This window comes from Pocillopora damicornis, chromosome 9 (assembly GCF_964200805.1).
Source record: "Pocillopora damicornis chromosome 9, jaPocDami1.2, whole genome shotgun sequence".
In the NCBI taxonomy this organism is placed as follows: Eukaryota; Metazoa; Cnidaria; class Anthozoa; order Scleractinia; family Pocilloporidae; genus Pocillopora; species Pocillopora damicornis.
In genome coordinates, this window is record NC_142678.1 from 14388616 (window position 1) to 14410665 (window position 22050).

Below are 22050 nucleotides of genomic sequence, written 5' to 3' on the forward strand. Positions count from 1 at the left end.
GTATTTTCCAGTATAAATTCGAAGTGTTCGATTTGAAAGCGACTTCTAGGTAGGTAGGTGATGGATGCATTGCGGTTGAGTTAGTTTTATCCGGCGGATTCTGACTCTGTTATACGTCAAAGCGTTTACAGATTTTTAGAGTAAATCATCGGTGAATGCTTGATATATTTCGACTTTTTACGAGCTTGCTACAAAAACTATTTATAAATGTAGTCTCCCGGCCTGCTTTAATAAGATTAAAGTTCTATTCAGTCTCTAGAACCATGTTACTCATGCTATGACAGCCTCCGTTTGAAAGTGATAATGATATTCATAACAGCTAGGACAGCATTGGGAGTGACATCAAAGCTTTCATTGTAAATAAATATAACTCGATCCATACTAGTTCAAGTTTCCTTCGTAGCTGCTGATTAAGGTAACTATAATAAATGTCGATTCAAAACAGGTTTGTCCAAGGTTGCCCCACAGAGGGTATAGCTTGCTGAAGCCTAGAAACACTGATTGCTGTACATTGAAGCTATCAAATAAATCAAAAGTGATGTTTGGACTGTGTTACCGACCACGAATTGGGATAACTACGATTGAATAATGTGGCTTCATGGTTCTGTTTTTGATTTTTTCCAACTCACATGTACCCTCGCGTGTTTTCATTGTTAGCAATTTGAAATAAGGTCAGGTTATGGGGTTACATAATCATCATGAAAATGACTCATGCTCATATCTTGAAAAGTTAAGAAACTGCATGCAAGCTGTTTCCAGAAGGGACGACTACTAGATAAAAAATTGTTGTCATGAAGAATAAAAGAACTTTACAAGGAGCCACTTTCTCTTCCACTATATATCAATTACTTCGTTAGTCTCTGTTTAGAAAGTTGCACGATTTTCCTAACCAGCAACCTTCTCGAGTTCAACCCTATTATCTCAAGTTTTCACGCGAGATCTCCATCCACACTGTGAGATGTTGACTTTAAAAGCGAGATCGGAGCTACAATTCAAGATAAGGAACTAAATCGCAAGGGTTGATGTTGCAATAGATGATCTATATTTATTTATCACTTGAGGTCTTGACACCTGTCCCAAGATCCGCGAAACCGCAACTGTTTTCGTCAGTCACGTCATGAATTACCGTTGGTTCCAGATTTCTCGAACCTTTTTCATTCTTTAAGTGACCCCTTTTTCGCTTGTTTGCTTTATTTTAAGTTTACTTTCAAAGGTCTGAGATAACCTCGAAGGCTCAATATCAAACAAAGACCTAGGATCAATGACACAGTTATGATGCAAAAATGCCCCAACAAAGGTCAATAGACGGTTATCTCTTTACCATTTATTAGACAAATTTTCCGCTACTATCCATCGCAGGCAGACGAGACATAGGGGAATCCTCAATATCGTACTCATTATGAAACAACAGCATCAAGTATTTTGTTGTTCATTGTTCATTTGTGAGGTTTCAAAATGGTCGTCAGTTCTGCTTGGTCCATGCTTTCAAGTATATAATTAATTTTTTTCTTTTTCCTCCATGCTTAAGTTACCCCTAGTGGGTTGATTTATTTCAAAGTTAGTAAGCACTGAGTATTAATTCTGTGTTCTATAAAATGGCACAGTTTATGTTTGCGTGGAACTGAAAGTTCACTCTTTACTCTCTTCAAACCTTTAAAGATGTTGACAAGATTTTTCTCTTTTTTTTACATTTTTGTACTTTCCGGAACAGCTCTTGCGACCAGCTCAATTTATGTCACTATCACTGGACTCTAAGAAATGATTTCTTTCCTTCCATGCACAATAATAAAGTTGAAATGTCAAACTCTATAGCTGGCTTTTCTCCGCTCGCCTTGTTTCCTATCGTCAGAAATAATCGGAGGACAAATGTCGACGCAAACAGGGGTTACCGCGTAATAACCGTCTTGTGATTTCGTGCCATTTGACATAAAGTAAGCTCAAAAATCGCATAGAAATGAATGGGTGGATTATAGAATGTTTTCATCTTAGAAAATCGTTTGACATGCGTCGATATTCTCGTTGTGTGGTTTATATTGTTCACCTAACATGCATACCCTCTGCTGTCCGCAGGGTTTTGTCTTTCACTCGATGATCATGATGTTGAAGATGAAGATGATGACGATGATGTTCGTAATGACGCTGATGATAAATTCAGTTTACAAATGAACCTTTTGCATACCTTATTTCAACTATCTATAAATCGAGATAGATGGATAGAATTTTGTACCGCTTGGTTGGAAAAATGGATAATTCAAAGTCGTCATTTTAAAGTTGGGGTTAGGCATACACGGTAACGCATGTTGTCATGAAATAAGTTTCACGAAGACTTTTTGTGAAATCATAAAGACAACATCCAAATTGCAGCAGTTTGTCGCATCGTAATTTTTCATATTGGTGGGTGCCTGTGAACCCCTCCCCCTTCCTTTTTTAAGCCAATTTTTTCAAGCATGGAGGTCAATATGGCAATGTGGTGAGAACCCTTTGTTTAACAAAGTGTGACCCCCCCCCCACCCTTTTCACTTAAAAGATCCTGGCTCCGTCGCTGTTACCGACAAGCTCCTTATGTCGGGGTTGAATGTCAGTGAGTGATTGTCCGCTGTCGGGAAGCGAGGTGCATATTCTTTAAGCTAGAGAGGATAATTGTATCTTTCTAAACGCTCAGGGGATTAAGGAGCAACTGTATCTCTTATTATTTGATTTCTTCCTTCCACTGAAAATATCAGGGCATCACAAATCAGCCCTTTTCATAATCTGGGTTCATAATCCATAGCTACCTTGCACGCACGAAATTATACATGCCATTTTCCCATGCGTCAGTTCAGTAATGGGTCACAGATGACGTCAAGATGTGGTGTGACCAACCCACTGATATTCTTACTACCTTAATTATTAACGATATAATACAAATTCTGAATCAATATCAGTATCTAGGCAACTGCCCACCTTCCCCTCCCCTAACCCAACATTAACCTTAACTTGTTGTCAATTGACTGTTGTTGAGTTAGGGGAGGGGTAGGTGGGCAGTTGCCCAGATACTGATATTGATCCCAAATTCTTACACACGACGCGATATTCAAAATCTGAATACTTTTTGGGCTACCAGACTCTGTTAACCTTTATGGTTATCCCACACAGTCAGAACTCTAAATTTTAGGCAAGAATATTACAAATAAAGATTGCTGATGTTGTTTTTGTCGCTATCGTTTTGCCTCCGCCAAACAGCAATAGCAAACAAATTTCATAAAATATTTTTGCCAAGACACTATACGTATCTCGTGTCCTCAAGTGTGTTCGGGAATACACTTCCATCTTTAGCATCTTGCTAAAAATGTGAAAAAGTTTGACTCTCCACAGCGGATAAGAAATTCCCGGTTATTAGATCAGAATGTGTATTAAGAACGCAAGTTTGACAAAAGGAAAAACGTTCTCAATCATCATGGAAGCTGCGGAAAACAGTGGTACAGGAGACAAGTGACTTTCCCTTTCAAACGCCGCGGTAGTTGTAGGTTCTGGCATCATCGTGTTACACTTTTCTTCTGAACAGCAAACAATATTACAACTCAGCAACTTGTAACTGGTAAATTTCATCATCATTTCTAACTTCTCGCAAGCCTTTTTTGAGTCTACGGGACAAAAAGGATAAATAAATACAATATAGGGTCACGTACGCACGGAAAGGTCAGCGAGCTCGACTTCGCATCGAGAGGTGTGGGTTCTAGCCTCTCCTAGGTTACCTTGGATACTGTCATCTTGTTACCCTCAAAGCATCTTTACAGGAGGGGGCATGATTAAGGTGCAGAGAATTTTCAGGGAAACCAAATATAAACTAAAATCCCGTCCATGAGCGGGAGCAATTAGCTGATAAGCTCTGGCTGCTGTGTGAATCAGTCTCATCCGCAGATTTGACCTTTCCATATATTTTCCATAATTCTCCGCGATACATCGGTGCAAATCATCATAGGTTTCAGTCCTCAGAAGGTACAGAAAGTAAACAACAGTGACAAAAGGCCGTGATATTTGGTAGTATGTGCGATTGAAAGGAAAATGAGGTTTCCTATTGAAGTGCAACAAAACCCTAGCTAACCACGCCCTAATTGCCAATGGTGACTCTAGCCAATACGGTACGTTAAATTATCATCGATATAGTTCTTGATATGCTGATTTGTTAATGAAAAAAATTATGATGACAGTAATAGCAATGATAATAATAACGATGATGACAACGATAATGATAATTATAATTATCGTAATAATAATGATAATTGTGATAATAATTAACAACGGGGAAACTACCACATACTGATGGCTCCTGAAAAAATTCTTCAGTGAAGCAAATGAAAAAGTCTGATATCGTTGTCCATCGTAAGATTAGATTGAAAATAACGATACCTCCTGAGTAAACTTTTCCTTGGAAATCCCCGCTCCTCTCAGGGAGTGATGTGGGCTCATCTCTTAATATGATTTACCTGAGCAGTCGATACAGCCCCTCGCCACCACATCCATAACTGCTGTGCCATTGTCATATTTTCCATTAGCAGAGTAACAGTGAGTATTCCCCAACAAAGACGTCGTACACTGTGTTCTGGTTTGACTCTTTTCGCACTTATTCCAGTTGCTTTCGACGCAGTTGAAACATTTGTTAACTGCTACTAAAAGAGAAACAAAAAATAATTAAATCAACCACGGAATTGTGGAATTTTACATGTGTGGACCTCCTTTTTGAGAGTTTATCGGCATTGGCTGTATTTTGACAATTGCATCCAATTAAAGAATGGCAGGTAATTTAGTGTTAACAACTGGGTTTAAAACGTAAATTAGCCACCGTAAAGGGTAAAAAAGCTGACGTTTCGAGCGTTAGCCCTTCGCTCTGAACGTCAGCTTTTCTACCCTTTACGGTGGCTAATTTACATTTTCAACCCAGTTGTTAACATTAAATTACCTGCTATACTCTCCCACCGACGCAGCACCACAGTTTCTTTAGAAACTTACCCCTTTATTCAATTAAAGAATGGTTTGATGAAGCAAGTACAAAGATAAGAATAGAAATGGTAACGTTTTTAATCGTTATTCAGTTGAATGATCGACAATTTAGCCCCCGTAGGTTATCGACAGCATGTAACTTCTCGTTACCTTAACAATGCAGAAAATAGATGTTGAGAATAGACAAAAGATAGCATCATCTTCAAAAATCTTGATATAGCACCTAATTATGTTAACTCTCTGAAACCAAAGAACTCGTATAGTGGAGAATTAACGATCAGATCTTGAGAGTCTGAGGTAGTGCCCAGTCCTGTTTGTATTGCCCTGAAAATTAATTTCGAATTTGACTTCAAAGTATAACCTACACAATCGAAAACTGTTTTAAAATTATCTTGGGGTTCGACGATAAAAGCCGCCATTTCGAAAAACAACTAACATGACATGGCCGCATGCTTTAAATTTTGTTACGTCACAGGTAAAAGGCCAGGCTTCTATGCATGATTCAAAATGGCGGCTTCCGTAAGTTATTTTTTTGGAATTTTTTCCATTTTTTAGAAAATTTTCGATAGATTCAGTTACTCTTTGGAATAAAAAAAACTTAGTCAGTGTCCTTATAGCATACTTACTTTCGAGAGAGGAACATGAAATTTTCATGGCCTTCGGAGCAAACTTCTCCCTAAGTATACAATGGCCACTATGCATTCAAGTTTTTATGATTGATTAAACCAATTTGAGGAGGCCATATCTGCTAAGGAAAAGACATTGTTGGTTTTATGACAATAAATAGGCCTTGTATGGTCCTTGATGACGAGATGACTTCGACACGTACAAACGAAACATTCGTTCAAAATTCGTTCAGTTTAGGGATCATCAAAGAGTTTTTTAAAAAATACTCCATTCACAACAAAGCTTAAACATGTTTTAGACATGTCAGAGCTTTTTTTTTAAAAAAACACGGTTGAAAACTTTAGTCTTTTTAGAAGCTGTTTAAAATAATGTTTATCAACTTCCAATTTAGCTCTTTGAAAATGCAAGTTTGAGATTACTTAAAGTCTCTGGAAAATCAATACAATTTTTCAGCCGGGTTGTTGTTGTTGATTTTTGGATAGTTTAATCTGGTTTATCTAAACATGTTTTGTTGGTGTGAATGGGGTATAAGAAACTCTCCGAGATTTTTTTTTTCCATTTTAATCTATTTTAAAATTTTTTCAGAGAAATACAGAAAAGAGAATTTGATTAAGTGCATCCCAACCAATATCAAGGCATTTTTTGGTTTACTTTGACAGGATTTGATTACGTGGTAATTAATTGCGCGCGAGAGGAGAAGGTTAAATGTACACTCGGCACTCACTTGTGAAAATTCAACTAGGTCATCTGATCCAGATCTTTTCCAGGATAATAGGTGGAGTAGGAAATTTGTCCGAACCATGAAAGATGGACTTATCAAAAGAGATTCTAACTGTGAACTGAAACAAATGCTAGACAGAACTTGAATGAGGAAAACGGTAGAAATGTGCGATGAGGGGTCGCGATTTCTCATACCACATGGATGACGGATCCCGACAAATTAAAGAAATGAGATGCCTCTTGAAGTATGTGGTTGATTTGTTATCATGAAGCAGATGGAATTTATTCGAGTCTCCAGAGAAGATAATTTGAATATCATATGACGTGCCGAAAAGGTTTAGTGAGTATAGGATCGCATCAAAGCATCTTTTTAGTTTCCTCTTAGATAAATTCCTTCGCAACACCGGCGTACAGATCTTGATACATTAAGAGAGGTTATGGTTTTTGCGGAGTTTAATTGGATCATGGATTTAGACCAAAAGGTCGCCGATTCTCTCCCATTATTATCTTTTCCTTTTTCCTTCTTAAGTGTAAGTCGATTTTACCCTCGCTTTTCAACAAAATGTTTTTAAAACTATCATTTGCAGCTCTCATAATTCAAACGTGTGTCACGCATGCAATTTCGTCAATTTGCCACAGACAGAATGCTTAGTGAAAAACTCGCCGAAAAAAAGCCGGGAAGTGATGTTTATTTTTCATTCCATATTATTTAACCTCAGCCTCGCGCAAGACACCGGAAGTATAAAAATTATAAGCCGCTAATAAACTTTAGTCTAGGTATTGTAAAAATATTTGAACTCTTGCCTGACGGATTCAATGCTGATTTGCCGAAAATGTCATTACAGTAAAGCGCTTTTCGCTAATACAAAATAAATAAGAATCTTGGCGGCAAAAAGCCTTAAAAAAATTCCAACTATGAACGAAAATTTTGCGGCGACTTACTACTTATCAGAAAAGAGCATATATGTTGAGAAATTAAAACAAGAAATGCTGAAATGTAAAGAGCCATATCAAGTAAAAGGTAGACATAAGAGACACAGCTGCCACTTAAATGTCAGGCATAACCTCACAGACGTCGGCTTTCTCTGAAATATCAGTGGCAGAAACAAAGGTAAAATATTCTTTTGTCAAAAAGCTTTTAGCGATCAGCATGACGCATCAGTTAACTGAAATGTGCGCAATGAAGGTTAAATGAGGTCTATGCGCTAATTGAAAAGATAAACGTTTTCTTTTTCACAGATAATCGCAAATGTTATTTAACAGGGAATATTGTCTTCTCTCACGCTTACAAAGCGCAAATCTAATTACAGAGAAAAATAAGAACTATTTTACGCCCCATTTAAGACCTTACTATGCTGGGGTTTTGAACACATTCTAGGAAAAGCTGGTGAGAAGATTAACACGGAGATGTGAACCTTAGAAAATTATCGTGTTGAAAATGGGTGAAGGCCTTAATGGCTTCCACGACATAAATAAGAGTTCGCAGACCGCAATCTGCAATAAAGGGATTTCCTTCAAGTCAACTTTTGTTTATAGAATCACTTTCCGCGTTGGTATCGCTTACCTGACAAAACAGAAGCATTGATCAGAAGAAGGGAAGCGATAAGGAATACCGATTTCATTGTATAAATCGTGTTTAGAGGCGCTCCGCGAAGGTTGTGGATCATCTGTATCGTTGCTTCATCACTGCTGCGAGCTAGCGTGACTCAAAAGGCTGTGGCCAGGCATTTGCTGACCGCCGGATTTTTTAGTTTTATCCGATTTGAGATAAGAACAGTGTCAACAGCGACAGGATTATCGACCAATCGTCGGCAAAATGGCCACGCTTGCTAGTGCATGGGAACTAGAAGCTGTTGGTTTTGATTGATCAAGCGTCTTCATAGATCAGAGCCAAGACTCTATCTAATTAGACAGTGACTGTCAATGATATTCGATATGAAGAAAAATACATTGTCAGACGCAGCTTGAGAGGGAAATAGTTTGTTAGAAAAGAGCACAAAAAAATAAAAAAGCACGCTGAAAAACTTCATCCTTTCATTTATTTTTCTCGCTTCATCTTTAGTCGTCATCTTTCACCTTTATCGTAAAAAAATACTCCTGTTATAACTGGTTATTTCATACGATACCCATCCCCTCAGTTCATGACGCCCTTATAATGATGGACATTACGACTTATTACTTTGACTAAAACCTCTTTCTAAGGCCTCTCTTTTTCTTCGCATAGGGTAAAATATAGACAGGACCATTGGACTATATTTTGGACTATTTTTTGGACCTTTTTTTGGACCAATTTTTGGACCATTTTTTGGACCATTTTTTGGGACCATTTCATCGGGGGGAGGCAGACCATTAGAACTTGGGGAGGGGTGGGATGCAGTCTATCAGAACTCAGGGAAGGCTGATAGGCAGACTGTTGTTAACGAGGGAGGGGTCGAGGACGAACTATCAGTACGCAAGGAGGGATGCAGGATGGGAGGTTGATGTATTAGTAAAGGCTACTGATTGGTGGAGTTTTTATTGGATCATACAAATTATTTTGAGCAGTTTTTCGACCGACTATTTGTATGTCAAAATTTTTGCGTTGGGTCGTAGCGTTTCTTTAATTTTTTGTACAGCTCGGTTTTTTCCTTTTTCTGCATAATTCTTTGATTTAGTCTGCAGTTAGCAGACCCTAATTAACTTTGACTGTTGCAGAAATTGGAAAGAGATTTCATGTTTTTTTAAGTCATTTTGAAACATAGAAGTCGCTTTGTTATTGTCTCTGAGGGGCTTACTGTAATCTATGACACCAAACGGAATGAAAAAAATGTAATTTGTGAGATTAACTCAAATCGGCGAAGGAAATTTGTAATTAGTGAATTAGAAATCCGTAATTTTCGAGGAAGGTAATTCTGTATTTTGCACTTGTGTGGATTTAATGAATCAATGCATTGGCTATGTGGAAGGAAAATTGCGCCAAATGTTAAGCCCTAAAATGCAAACTTGTTATTTAAAAAAATGATTCCGCACTGAAGCTGTGCTGTTTCAATCGTCAATTCACGAAGTGAAATGCGCGACATCACATTCAACTTTAGGCGCGAGTTGACTGTATCTAAGAGTGGAAAACTGTGTATCTGAGAAGAAAAACGATTGCTTTGTACGATTGTACCGACAATGTTTTTATAGTAAAGGTGTAAACGTGAAAACTGCGATAACGCCTGTGAATACTATGCTAAGACCGGAAATTCCATGATCTTTGTCGTCTGAAAAGATCATTGACCAAAGGAAGGTAGATAAATTTAATGATCTACTGTATACACATAGAGAAACGTGAGGCAACTGTTGGATGATTCATGCTTACCCGTGAAGATCATTTAGCACTGGCACGAGTCGACTTAACAGGCACACGCATGATAAAAAAAAAAGAAACGCTACGGCCCAACGCAAACATTTTGACATAAAATAGTCAGTCGAAAAACCACCAAAATAATTTGTATGATTCAATGAACACTCCATTAATCAGTAGCTGTTATCAATACATCGATCTCTCACCCCTCCTTGTGTACTATTAGTTCGTCCTCCACCCCTCCCTCAGTTACAACAGTCTGTCTACCAGCCCTCCCTGACTACTGATAGACTACATCCCACCCCTCCTTAAGTACTTATGGTCTGCCTTCTCCCGAAAAAATGGTAAAAAAAAAATTGGTCCCAAAAATGGTCCAAAAAAAATCGTTCAAAAATTGGTCCAAAAAATAGTCCAAAGGTTCAATGTTCCAGTCCATAATTTACCCTATGTTCCTTTTCTTCCACGAGAGACCCTGGGGGCGAGGTCCAAAGTTCCGAAAGTTAGAGCACAACTTCCATTCCCAGAATCATTTTTTATTAATATGCTTAGTCATTTCTTTCCCAGTGACATTCACAGGAGGGACCTTAAGCAAACCTCAACAGCGACGGCAACGTGGAAGGGACAAAAGTTACTAAAAATCACTAAAATCACTAAAATTTGTGTGGTCTGAGAACGGGAACCCCGACGGCAATTATTTGCGTATCAATTTCGAACTCAACGTTGCCCGCAATCTCTGTGCTCACGTTGAGATGTGGCACCGTAAGAGATGCTAAACATATCAAATCATTTGCAAAATTCTGACTAAAATACTTCTGATAAATATTTCTGATAAATTCGTTTTTTTATCGACGTCTTCCGCGGCGTTTTTATCCTGACTGCTTTAGGTCCCCGATGTCGTTTCCTGAATCACGAAACAATGACCATTTGCCCGTAATTATCTGTAATAACTCATCGTTACTTTTCTCATAAAACTTGATACATTATAGAGTAACATTTAGCTCGCAGTTCATCCACGTTCAGATGATAATCTATCAACTCGCATTTAAGGAGTTTCCATTTCTGGCTTGTCTCCATCTCACTCATTTTTTCAAGATAACCGCACTTTTCGGGGCCGGTTTCTTCGTAAATATCTCTTCGAAGAGTAAATCCAATAATACCACCTAAAACAACAAAGAATAATAATCATGAATGTAAGACCGATCTTTAGCCACCTGGTAAATGGAAGGAGTAACCCCAAAGCGGGCCTTTCATGTCCTGATTCCTAGAAGCAGCCTTTACCCCAAAAGGCAACTAAACCCTTTGCCCCTAGGAGTGACTAATATCTAATTTCTCTTTTACAATATCACACTTGAATCACACAATAACTTAAGGTCACGAGAAAAACTAAATAGTCACCAACTTAAGAAGCTCTTGATTGTTAAACAAATACTCCTTGTCGGCACCTTAGGAAATGTTTTAAGGACAATATGGAGAATATGTAAAACCTCCAAAAGAGATCACTTATAAATTTAATAAATAAACTTTTTCAAATGACCATAAAACCTAATTGGTCTCTAGAGCATACTTTCAGACTGGATTTGTGGTAATCATTAAACCATTTCTCCCTTGAGATAACACACAAAGTGACTTTAGCTAAGAAGTTATACTAATTACTAAAACTAATCTCATACTAATCATACTTACACTAATTACATACTAATCTTTTTTGTTAGTACATAATAGAACAGTGGATGGCCTTGAATGCGCGCTCCGATTGAATAATCAAATTCTGAATATCCTTTGCTATTTACCTCTTAGAAACTCGCACGGATTTTGCGCCCGAAAATTGTGTAATCGTTGCAGGAATAAATGAGTTAAAATCATCTTTCTGTGTTACATTATCTCACTGTTTTAGTATATACTTGCAGCAGGGTAAATATCAACCACTAACCACCTCCATTTCGGTGAATAGTTGTTAATTATCAGAGTACATCTAATTTCCATCACCTGGTTTGACAATGCGCAGAATCTCGTCCAGAGCAACGGGTTTCACATGACCGACAGTAAGTGTACCAACACAGATAAGTGCATCGTATTGGTTCGTTGCTATTTCCGCTATTAGTTCGGCGCTCAGTGGAGCACAGATGAACTCTTTATAGATGTTCAACTTCTTTGCTTCTTCCAGCATCTTCTGCGAGATGTCCAAGGCGTCGATATTCGTGTATCCCAGACTCTGAAGGACCTTACCCACAATCCCAGTGCCAGCACCAGCATCGAGAATTCGAAGCTTTGATGGGTCGTTGCAAAGATTTTCACGCACGAATTGGTCGAAGATAGGGGGGCAAGTCTTGTAGGCTATATATCCTGCTTCTCCTGTGACCTGAACACAATAGAATTTATAAATAGACTGCAATCAACACGAAGACGAGATGCGACCGTTTTAACTTGAGCCAGCAGGTCTGTAAGTTCTACGTGCGACATTCTTTCATGTTGGATTTTTCCCGTGTTCATAGTTAATTATTTAATTCTTTTCAACCGGTAACTAGCCAACGTTGCTACTTATTGCCACCACCTCGTGTAATTTATCGATATATACATACCAGCAATATTGCTCTCTTCTGTGGCCGTAACAATTTAAGTGTCTTAAAGTCCTCCATCCGTCGTGTTATTTTTTAAAATCATGTATTGTATAACTTTTGCAATTGTTTGTTGTTTTAGTTTCAACCTACGCCACTTCACCGTTGAGGAGTTAAAGTCAATTGTTTTGTTTCTACACGACGTGGAGTTGTTCATTCCGTGGCCACAAATTTCATTTTCGCATAGTACAGTTGCAGGGTCAAAGGCGCGAATTATACGGAGTTGCACAAACACAGCGTTCAAACGTCGGTCATTCGCAAAGGGGATCAATTCTGGCCGGCCGCGCACCAATTTCCGGCGCAAAATTTCAAAGGAAAACATAATGAACATCCGCTGTCTCGCAAAATAAGCGAAAGAAAATTGACTCGTTTATTTAAACCTGTAAAAGGAAACATGAGGAGGGAAAAGGAAAACTGAAGACTCTTCGAACACAAAGCTTATCCAAGAATGGGTCAGTCCTGTTGATTTACAATTCTGTTTTGAGCATTACATGAAGTTATACGCTTTAAAAAACCGTAACTTTCAAGCTTGCGTGGTCGTTTGTAACTTGTGTAAGGCTACTTGATTCTTACAGCCTGGGAGCACGCTACCTGCTCATTACAACAATTGCGCAGGCGCACACGTTTGACCGCTGTGTTGGTAACAAATCGTGAAAGCGACACAGTACCTTATCATAAGTCTCTGCCCAATCATCATAAATGGTTTTGACATACTCATCAGTAGATCTGGGATTCAAAGTAAGAAGTCTTTCTGAGTAGAAATGGTTTTCTTCTGCCTTGGCCATGATTGAACACTGTTACAGAAAAATCGGGAGAAAAATCGTTAGGAACGAGTACTTTCTTCCATTTTGAAATATTTATCAGGCTATATGAGCTTATCGATTGTGTTTCTTAAGAGCGAAACCAAAACAATCGCAACAGCCAATCAGAACAAGGGGAAATATTACAGATAGCCATTGAGATCTCAAAGCTAAAACAAGCACAACTCCCTGAAGCGCGGGAAAGTGCAAGCAACCAAGTCACGGTTTTAATTTTGAATCTGATTGGTCGAGAAAGTGGCGCTAGTGTTATCGACACTCATTTAGAAATTGTTCTTTATCGATCAAATTGTTTTCCAGCATCTCCCTTCAGGTAGCTTTGAACAATAAATAGTGACAAATGAAATTCAGTCCTTTTCTCAAAATAATGGCCATGGGATCTTGAACTAAGCGCGGAGCCATTTAGCGATTGCAGGCGTTCTTTCCTAAAAAGATCCGCCCCCAGATACCACACACATTATGTCTCTGAGAGCACTCAGAGAAAAGGAAGTGGTACCTAACAAAGAGCACCCTTTTGAAGAAACAAAAGAATAAACAGTGAAGATTGTCCATGCCGATAGAACTGAATTGAAGCACAATACTGAGTTAAGGCTATGACTAGCCCCTCCTTCATGGTGAACTCCATATTGGCGCACCGCATGGCACTCTCATAACTCTGCGCCGCGCACTCACATCAACTTTTTTTTCAGATTTTATTTTCAATTGCGCCGAAAAAGAGGGACCGTTTGTGGTCTATAGTGAGTTAGAGAAAAAGAAGTCAAGGAACTACAAAAAAAGGGGTAAAAACGCTGAACAAAGTTAAAGAAGAAATTAGACTTTCTCACATTTGGGGTAAATTATGAAAACTGATTGGCTGAGAAACCTGGCGTTGTTTCAGATACACTTTTGGTCATCCAGAGGGTGTAATTAATTGAGGGGATGAGATATTTTACCATGAACTATTTAGCAAAATAAACTTTGCCCTACATATGTGTACACGAACTACTCCATAAGATGTAAACGATCTGTTCCACATGAAATGGGTGAGGGCCTGTGGACACCACTTAAAAAAGGAGCTCTGTATCACTTAGGTTTTTTTGTAACAACAATTAATACCACAAAACAAAAACAAAATTGGAACAAAAGATAAATAAAGAAAAACATGGATTACTAGGGAAATTTGTGAGTTAAAATAGAAACAAAGATGCTTATTATCATTACTCCCAGATCCCATTAGTAATTCTCCCAACCGTCTGTTATACCATGCTTATGATGTTAGTTCTGAGAATTTAGTATTAGATCAACTAATAATAACCTCATTGACATTTTTCTTTATTCTCAACACTTGTCTGCTTGAAACTGTACAATAATTTATTTTCTGGTCACTCACAGGAGTTACAGGGTTAACCTTTCACTCCCATGAGTGACCGAGATATAATTTCTCCTCACAATATCAATACAATATCAACCAGATAAGCGATGAGAAAAAAGAAAAATATCAATTTGGGGACAATCACTTGATCCAATACTTAATTCTCTGAACTAGCATTATAAGAATTGTATGGTTGGTAGTAAGGAGAATGAAACATTTGACCTGGGAGTTAAAGGGTTAATTGAAAATCAGAAATAAAATAGGAGCCACATGAAAATTGACTTGAATGACGTTATAAGTGGAAATACCACCAGTAATAAAAAAAATCACATGAATTTAAAGGAAAAAAATCCACCTGATTTAAAAACAGAATTTGATAAGTACCGTAATTTCCAGCCGATTACCCGCGGGTAATCTGTTAATTTTTCCACAAACAGTTGTTAGTGCGGGTTATAGGAAGGTGCGGGTAATACGATCATTTTTAAAGCTTCCGTATGGTTTTAAAACTATTAGCAGGAAAAAACCAGAGATGATAAGATCCACTACAGATACTATTTAAAAAAACTCTGTAATAACTCATTTATTTCGCGGAGATTGCTCGTTACAATAAGAGACTTAGGGCCTCTTCATATGAGCCCGGTTGACCGGGCTAGCCCGGTTACCGAGATCTCGCCTCACTCCTATTTCCTTTGTAAAAATTTCGATGTGTTCATATGAGAAGGCGGGCCAGCCCGGTTACCGAGATATCGGTTGTAGAAACCGAGATCTCGGTAACCGGGATGAAATATTTTCCCATATGAACACTCCAGCCCGGTTACCGGGATGAAAATTTTTCAACTACGCATGCTCAAACTCGTTCCCAGGGCCTCAGTCCACGTTTCGCGGCCTTTTCGACTCTTTTTCATCCCGGTAACCGGGCTGAAATTTCCCATATGAACAGACGACAAAATTCGTCCCGGTAACCGAGCCAGCCCGGTTACCGGGCTCATATGAAGAGGCCCTTAAATGCTCTCGATGAAAGCCGATGCAAATCGAAAACATGGAAAACTCGGTAACAAAACTTTTATCTTGTTTGTACTCTTACTTTCTTACCTTGTCAATTTCACAGCTTGTTTCTTTTTAATTTCAAAAAACAATTTTCACTTACACGGGAAGTGAGCTTGAAAATAAAAGAATTTAATTGTGAAAAAGCTGGCTTCAGAGCAATTCACACGGAAAATGTGCTGACATGTTCATTTCGTGGCGCCGCATAATTAATGACGCGACAGAATTTTCGAATTTAGCTGGCATTGCCTCGAGTTAAAGAGTAATTTCCCGTTTCAAGAGATTTCTTCGACTAATAGATCTCGAGATATCACAGGCGGCCCAAGCTCCAGCTGTGAGATGATCATCTTGCGCAATAACAGTCAGGGCGGAATAGCCCACTTTGGAAAAGAGCGATAGCCTGGAACCGAAGTCGCCGCGCAAGCGCTTATGGGACTGTTTGGGAGGACGTAAGTAAAACAAAAACATGGCGGAATTTAGCGCGGAATGTAGTAGTGACAGCAAGGTTTTAACAGAGCAAAATAGCGATAAGGTCGAAGTTATCGAAAGAAACAAATCTGACAGCGTAAAGCTAAGAGAAGAAGATGTACCAGGAGCAATTTTACCTCGGGAAATACCAGAAGAATGCACCGTGAAACAGCTGCAGCGATGGCTTCTTTGCCGTGGAGCTAAAACAACTGGAAAGAAAATGCAGCTTGTTCAAAGGTAAGAAAGCTTTGAAATTATTCGAGAACTCTTATTATTGCCCCCTGTGCTTTACATTACGATGCTAGTCGACAATTTTCTGAGAACATCGTTAATACGTTCGTGTTTTGTCTATTGTGTTTCAGGGTAAAAGACTATATTGCTGGTGGCCTAAGCTCGAAGATAAAGGACCCTGATGGTGGAATCCATTTGGCTAAAGCTAAGGCAGACTTGGGACTCATGGAAGAAATTAACGCTAAAAAACTCAAAGAAAACTTTCCAGTGGACGGATTTACAGAGGATTTGAATATTTTACCTGCTATATCATTTGGTACAATATGGAGGTACATGATTGAAGAGAGTGATGCTAAGAAGCAATTATCCACAGCAAAACCTCTTGTCAAGGGATACAATTTTTTTAAATCTGGCCATGTCCTTAGCATTAAATGCAGGGAATCTGGCAGAAAGTTTTATGTTAAAAGTCAAGTTCTTCCATCAATGAAAAAGACAGTGTTGTATAATTGCTTCATTGTTTTCAACAAAGATGGCAGTGTAGTAACAGCTTATGATGGTTGCCCAGCTGGAGTTGACGGGCGTTGCAACCATGTAACTTCAACACTATTTGCACTGGAGGAGTTCTTCAAACAAAGCAAAGCACCTGTAAATCCTTCCTTAACCCCTGCACTTTCTTGCACTTCAAAGCCATGTGCATGGAATGTCCCAAGAAAAAGAAAGATTGACAATCTGCCAATTGCCAAAGCCAAATTTAAAAAACATCAACATGGCAAACTAAGCAAGAGTGAAGATAAATCTCCTCCATTAACAAGGGATGTTAGAGCACCACACCAGCAGTACCCGAATACAAACACTGACATGTATAATTTATTGCACCGTGTCAAGGAGATTGAGAATAAGACAGGCAAGAAAATGGCCTTAAGTCTCATTTTACCGCAGAAAACTTTGGAGGAAAATAAAGAATAATTAGAACTGTCCTTGGATAAAGTTCCTTGAAAATGTTTGGCATGAACTGATGTAGAAGCTCTCTCCTGGGGAGGCAAATTAAAGGCTCCAGTTCAATCCTCATAAACCGAATCCAAGTGTTAAACACAACAGAAACAGTAGTTTCAGAAACATTAAATCTGTGTGCAAGATCCTTTTGAAACAAGCCAAGCCTAAGTCTCATTAAAGTCAAAACAAACTCTTCAAATAAAGTCAATGCTCTGGGCCTTCCAAGCTTTTGCTCTAAACCACTGTCTTTCTTTTCGTAACTGCCATAGTTTAGGTTCTGAGCCTTCTGACTGACCAGGTCATAAAGGAGCATAAGTGCATCCCAGTGGGGAAGGCCTGTGTAAAATTCGACATCTTCAGGGCTGTCCTTAAATTTTACAATGTCAAATTTCTGATTTTTCGTTACATGCTGAAGTCTCTTTAACTCCCTTGATAACTCGTCTCTCTCCCTTGCCAACCTTTCCTTTTCCTCTCTCATCTCTTTAAGTTCGGCTTCCATTCGATCCAGCATTTCTACAGTCATTTCAGTTTGTGTCGCTGCATCGCAAAAAGAGGCCGGAATGGACTCCTCGTGATCAATTTCAATAAGAGTCCCTTTGTCAATTTCGGTAGAAGATCCCACGTCCACTTTTCTTTTCTTGCTTGCTGTATTTGCAGTCGCTTCCGTTCTGGACAAAATCCGTCGCTCCTTTTCCTTCTTGCTCCAAGGAAATATCGATGGAAGGTGAGTTCTGCTGAGCTTACTACCTCCAGTCCAATGCGCAGAGCAAACGCGTGTACTGTCGGACTCTATCTTCAAATTATCATTTCTTAGTAAACGGACATATTCTCTGCGAATACTTTCATCTTTTGGAATTCGATAAAACGTCAATCCGAAGGAGTTTCTGAAATTATTGGTGCACAAAGGCACACAACAACTTACGTGCTTGGGCATAATTCAAGATGGCCGACTTGAGCGTCCCCCCAAACAATCCCATAAGCGCTTGCGTGGCGACTTCGGTTCCAGGCTACCGCTCTTTTCCAAAGTGGGCTATTATAAGAGTTTGTATGGGCATATTTACGACCGCTCTAAGGAATAAAAAAATACGTCAAATTCTAAAAAAAAAATACCTCACCTTACTTCCACAGTGTATGGCTTGTTATCTAACCGCTTACTTTGATGAAAAGAGCCCATTTTAGCGAGTTGCTCATTTCGAGGTTTTCAACGTACATAAGAAAAGCCCTTTCCTTATGAACGTTGAAAACCTCGAAATAGACAACTTGCTAAAATGCGTTCTTTTCATCAAAATAAGCGGTCAGATAACAAGCAATACGCTATGGAAGTAAGGTGAGGTATTTTTTTGAGAATTTGACGTATTATTTATTCCTTAAAGCGGTCGTAAATATTCCCATACAAACTCTTATAATTCCGCCATGACTGTTATTGCGCAAGATGATCATCTCACAGCTGGAGCTTGGGCCGCCTGTGGAGATATCGATTTTTTTTTTTTTTTTAGAACAGATTTTTACAAGTGGTATCATTCTCAATGAAACAGCCAAGACAAAAAGTGTGAAAATTTATTAATTGTATGCTAAAGGATACCATGTCAACAAAAACAATGAAGGAACTTTGTGCGAGTCGACGATTTTCTTTCGTTTTTGGGTGCGGGTTATCTGCCAGTGCAGGTAATCTGTTGAAATTTTTTTCTCTTTATTGCTAAAATTGACCAATGCGGGTAATCTGCCGTGTGGGTAAATGGACGGAAATTACGGTACTTTGTTCATGTTGAGCTAAATTTCTTTGAATCAATTAATGTAAAAATCTTGCATAAAAAATATCTCATAGTTCCTTCTGTCTCTTGTTTTATTTTTTTCTGGTTCCATTCAAAGAAACCGAAGTAAACAAAGATATTTTAAACAACATAAAGCAAATCAATCATTAATAAATAACAATGAATAATCATACAACTTACTGAGATTATAAAGCAGTGGACTCTCATAAAGTGGCTCTTCTTGTTCACAACTTGAAGGTTGAAACGAAATTTGGAGAGTTGTTTGTCTATGGGGGAGGATACCCAAAAGTACAAGAAATTCATAAAGCCTCACAAGAACTCAGCAGACGGAATGTAACATGCATTACAAGATTGACTGGAGACTCTCACCACCACACAATCATAATTCCCCAATTAAACTTTTAACCCCTCAGAATAACCGACATCTACTTTCTCCTTAAAACATCATTCCTGGATCAAACACTTAAGTCACAAGCATAAAGGGAATTGATCACCTACTAAAGACACTCTTGATAGTCAAACAAATTCTCCTTGATAGCATCTCAGGAGATGTACAAAAAACAGTATGGAGAATCTGCATACAGATGTAAGGGTGTAAAGGGTTAAAGGGAATTGCAAAGTATGACATTATGATTTTATCATTGAGCTAAAGCATAAATCTTTAACATAGAATTAAATTAGCACTTGTTCCTGCATTGTTTTAAGGTGGCACTTAAAACTCATTGACCAATCTGACAGCATTAAAATGCATCTCAACAATTTTTTAGAAGTTTAAACAGGTTTTGCAATTAAGTTGACTGTATCATATTTTTAATGCATCATTAAGTGTTGGGCAACAAGATAATGTTGCAACACAAAACAACATGACAGTTGCAATGGTCTCCATGCTGATGTCAATCTCCTGTACACCAATTGATGATGGGAAGTTTTGCTTTTAAAACAGGTGCAAATTCACATGTATTACTGACAGTGGTCAAAGATTTGCAACAATTTTTTAAAGTGATTCATAAAACCAGATTACTACTGCTGTGAAAAAATAAATAATTGCTTCCTAACAACTTTGAGAGGCAATGAAGTTGTTTCATGTCAGTTACATAATCAACATCTCATTTCTTATCTCATTTCACTGAAGTAGAAAAGCCTATTAACTTGAATGAGAGGCAAATACACTCACAATGTTTCATATAACAATCACTAAAGGAAAATTTTGATTTCTGCTTATTCTGGGTTTTATTAGTCAACTTAACTATAGCAAAGTTCCCTAAAACTGCCCCAGGTAGATGCCCAGAATCTCACCATTCTGCAATTTTATAATTCCATCGAAAGGTAACTAAATTAATAGATGACTGCTGTACTCTGTACAGTAGTAGCTACATTTTTATGGACATAATTTACAGGCAGCTTCTGATTTCTCTTGTGGTGCATTGCGTTACGTATGCGTTACATATTCCTTCTGTAATGCTATCTACTACTGCAAAACTTGCAAATGAATTGTAAAAAAAGTTTATTTACTCTGTAGAAGGAAAATAAAATTAATGATTTCTGGCATTTTATTGGCCAAAATCTCTGTATGCATATCTGAGTATTTTTACTTACAGCTCGTAAAAATACACATCAATACTACACACCACAACGTTTAATAAAATACATGTATTGTGGATTTTTACTGTGTTTATTATCAGATAAAATCAACTAACAAAAGCCAAAGAAATATACATGAACTTTCTCGCTGCCACCTTATAGAACTAAAAGACCTGAAATGATCCTTAGATTTCTTAATTTTCATGTCATAATTACTGATATATAGTTTGTGTTAACAACACAGGCTCATAATATGTATAAACATATTTTTTAAATTTTTTATTTATTTATTTTTTTGAAGACACCAAGGGTAAAATTTCCACACAGCACCATACTATTGTAAAACAAATCTGTTTTCCCAATGGCAATGTATTGTTTTTGTCATTGTTTTCTCTATCCAAGAGCTGAATGCACAATGTAGTATGGGGCTGTTCGAAAATTTTACCGACCCTCGAGTGAAAGATTGTGCAATCTTTGTGAAACCGTTATAAGCATACGACATGAATATGAAAGCGATCTTCTTTTCACTACAAAATAAGGACTGAAAAAAATTCAGTTCTATCCTGTACGGGATTAGAACATAAGACCTCTACGATACCGATGCTGTGCTCTACCAACTGAGCTAAAAATCCAACTAGGAGCTGGTCACAATTTTGGTTCCAAGTAAACCCGTGAAGTGATGAATAAATGAAAATGACTGTGAATATATGAAAATCAGTAAATGTGAACAGCATTACTTGCGGTAATGAACACTAAATGAGCAGTAGTGAAAACATGGCCTGAAATATTTTTTTTTCCTGCAAAAATTGCTTTCATATTCATGTCTCTATCCGCAGTTCAAGCATAAATATGATTTTCATGTATTCACATTTATGCCAACGTCTGCTGTCTACGGTCATCTTATGCATGTACGTAGCGGACACATTTTCTGTTTTTTAAAACCTGCAGGTAAGGAGATTATTATCAAAATTATGATCGGTCTAACCTGAAGTGTCTGGAGAAAGTTCCACCTCTAGAAGTCACAAGCTCTGTACAAAATGCTGTTAGTTGTGCAAAAGCGATCAGGTCATATGTTATACATGGTCAACGGGTTCGTTTTATATAGTCAGCGGGTTCATATGATCACGTTATCTGATCGACATCGTCATGGTAACATTCCTTGCGAAAACTATTTCGGGCTGATCTGCGACTGTTTTTCGATGGTTTGTTTTGAATTTTTTCCGTTAGATTTCTTAAGAGAAGAAAAAGAGGCTGAAAAATACTGGCCATTGTCACAAGCTTCTTTCCCGGGTGCTTGTCTAATTATGCGTGACACGAGTAACGCAGCCCACACGGAAAATTGCCTTGTGGGATGGGCTCGAGAAGCCAGGTTGCTCAGCTGAAGCTGTTGGGAGTTACTACATCACGGGCGACGAGCGGGGATAGAAAAAACGACCCAAATACGAGTGGTCAGCGGTGAAACAAATTTCATACTTCATATATAGACAGATCATTTGTAGTATCAGGAAACAATTGTGCTGTAAAG

The 22050-nt window shown here is 38.2% G+C and overlaps 3 protein-coding genes across 5 annotated transcripts; 1 reads left to right on the forward strand and 2 right to left on the reverse strand.

Moving 5' to 3' along the window:
* Positions 1-2666: 2666 nt before the first annotated feature.
* On the reverse strand, positions 2667-8219 carry LOC113679391 (putative skeletal organic matrix protein 2). 2 transcript variants are annotated; one of them, XM_027196342.2, is made up of 3 exons: positions 7892-8219; positions 4467-4649; positions 2667-3623 (listed from the first exon to the last, which is right to left on the reverse strand). In XM_027196342.2, exons 1-3 carry the CDS (start codon positions 7992-7994, stop codon positions 3376-3378), a joined length of 534 nt encoding a protein of 177 aa, XP_027052143.2. In that variant the 5' UTR covers positions 7995-8219; the 3' UTR covers positions 2667-3375. The 2 variants fall into 2 exon arrangements, with proteins under 2 accessions (XP_027052143.2, XP_027052144.2); XM_027196343.2 differs by having other exon boundaries at positions 3089-3623; positions 4467-4646; positions 7892-8141.
* A 1950-nt stretch (positions 8220-10169) lies between these two features.
* On the reverse strand, positions 10170-21821 carry LOC113679412 (methyltransferase-like protein 27). 2 transcript variants are annotated; one of them, XM_089182129.1, is made up of 5 exons: positions 21511-21620; positions 19125-19210; positions 12936-13061; positions 11639-12011; positions 10170-10812 (listed from the first exon to the last, which is right to left on the reverse strand). In XM_089182129.1, exons 2-5 carry the CDS (start codon positions 19149-19151, stop codon positions 10616-10618), a joined length of 723 nt encoding a protein of 240 aa, XP_089038255.1. In that variant the 5' UTR covers positions 19152-19210; positions 21511-21620; the 3' UTR covers positions 10170-10615. The 2 variants fall into 2 exon arrangements, with proteins under 2 accessions (XP_089038255.1, XP_027052172.2); XM_027196371.2 differs by lacking the exon at positions 19125-19210 and having other exon boundaries at positions 21511-21821.
* LOC149040322 (uncharacterized) lies at positions 15846-17375 on the forward strand. The gene is made up of 2 exons (XM_089182128.1): positions 15846-16185; positions 16311-17375. The coding sequence occupies exons 1-2, from the start codon at positions 15947-15949 to the stop codon at positions 17143-17145; spliced, it is 1074 nt and encodes a 357-aa protein (XP_089038254.1). The 5' UTR covers positions 15846-15946; the 3' UTR covers positions 17146-17375.
* Positions 21822-22050: the final 229 nt, after the last annotated feature.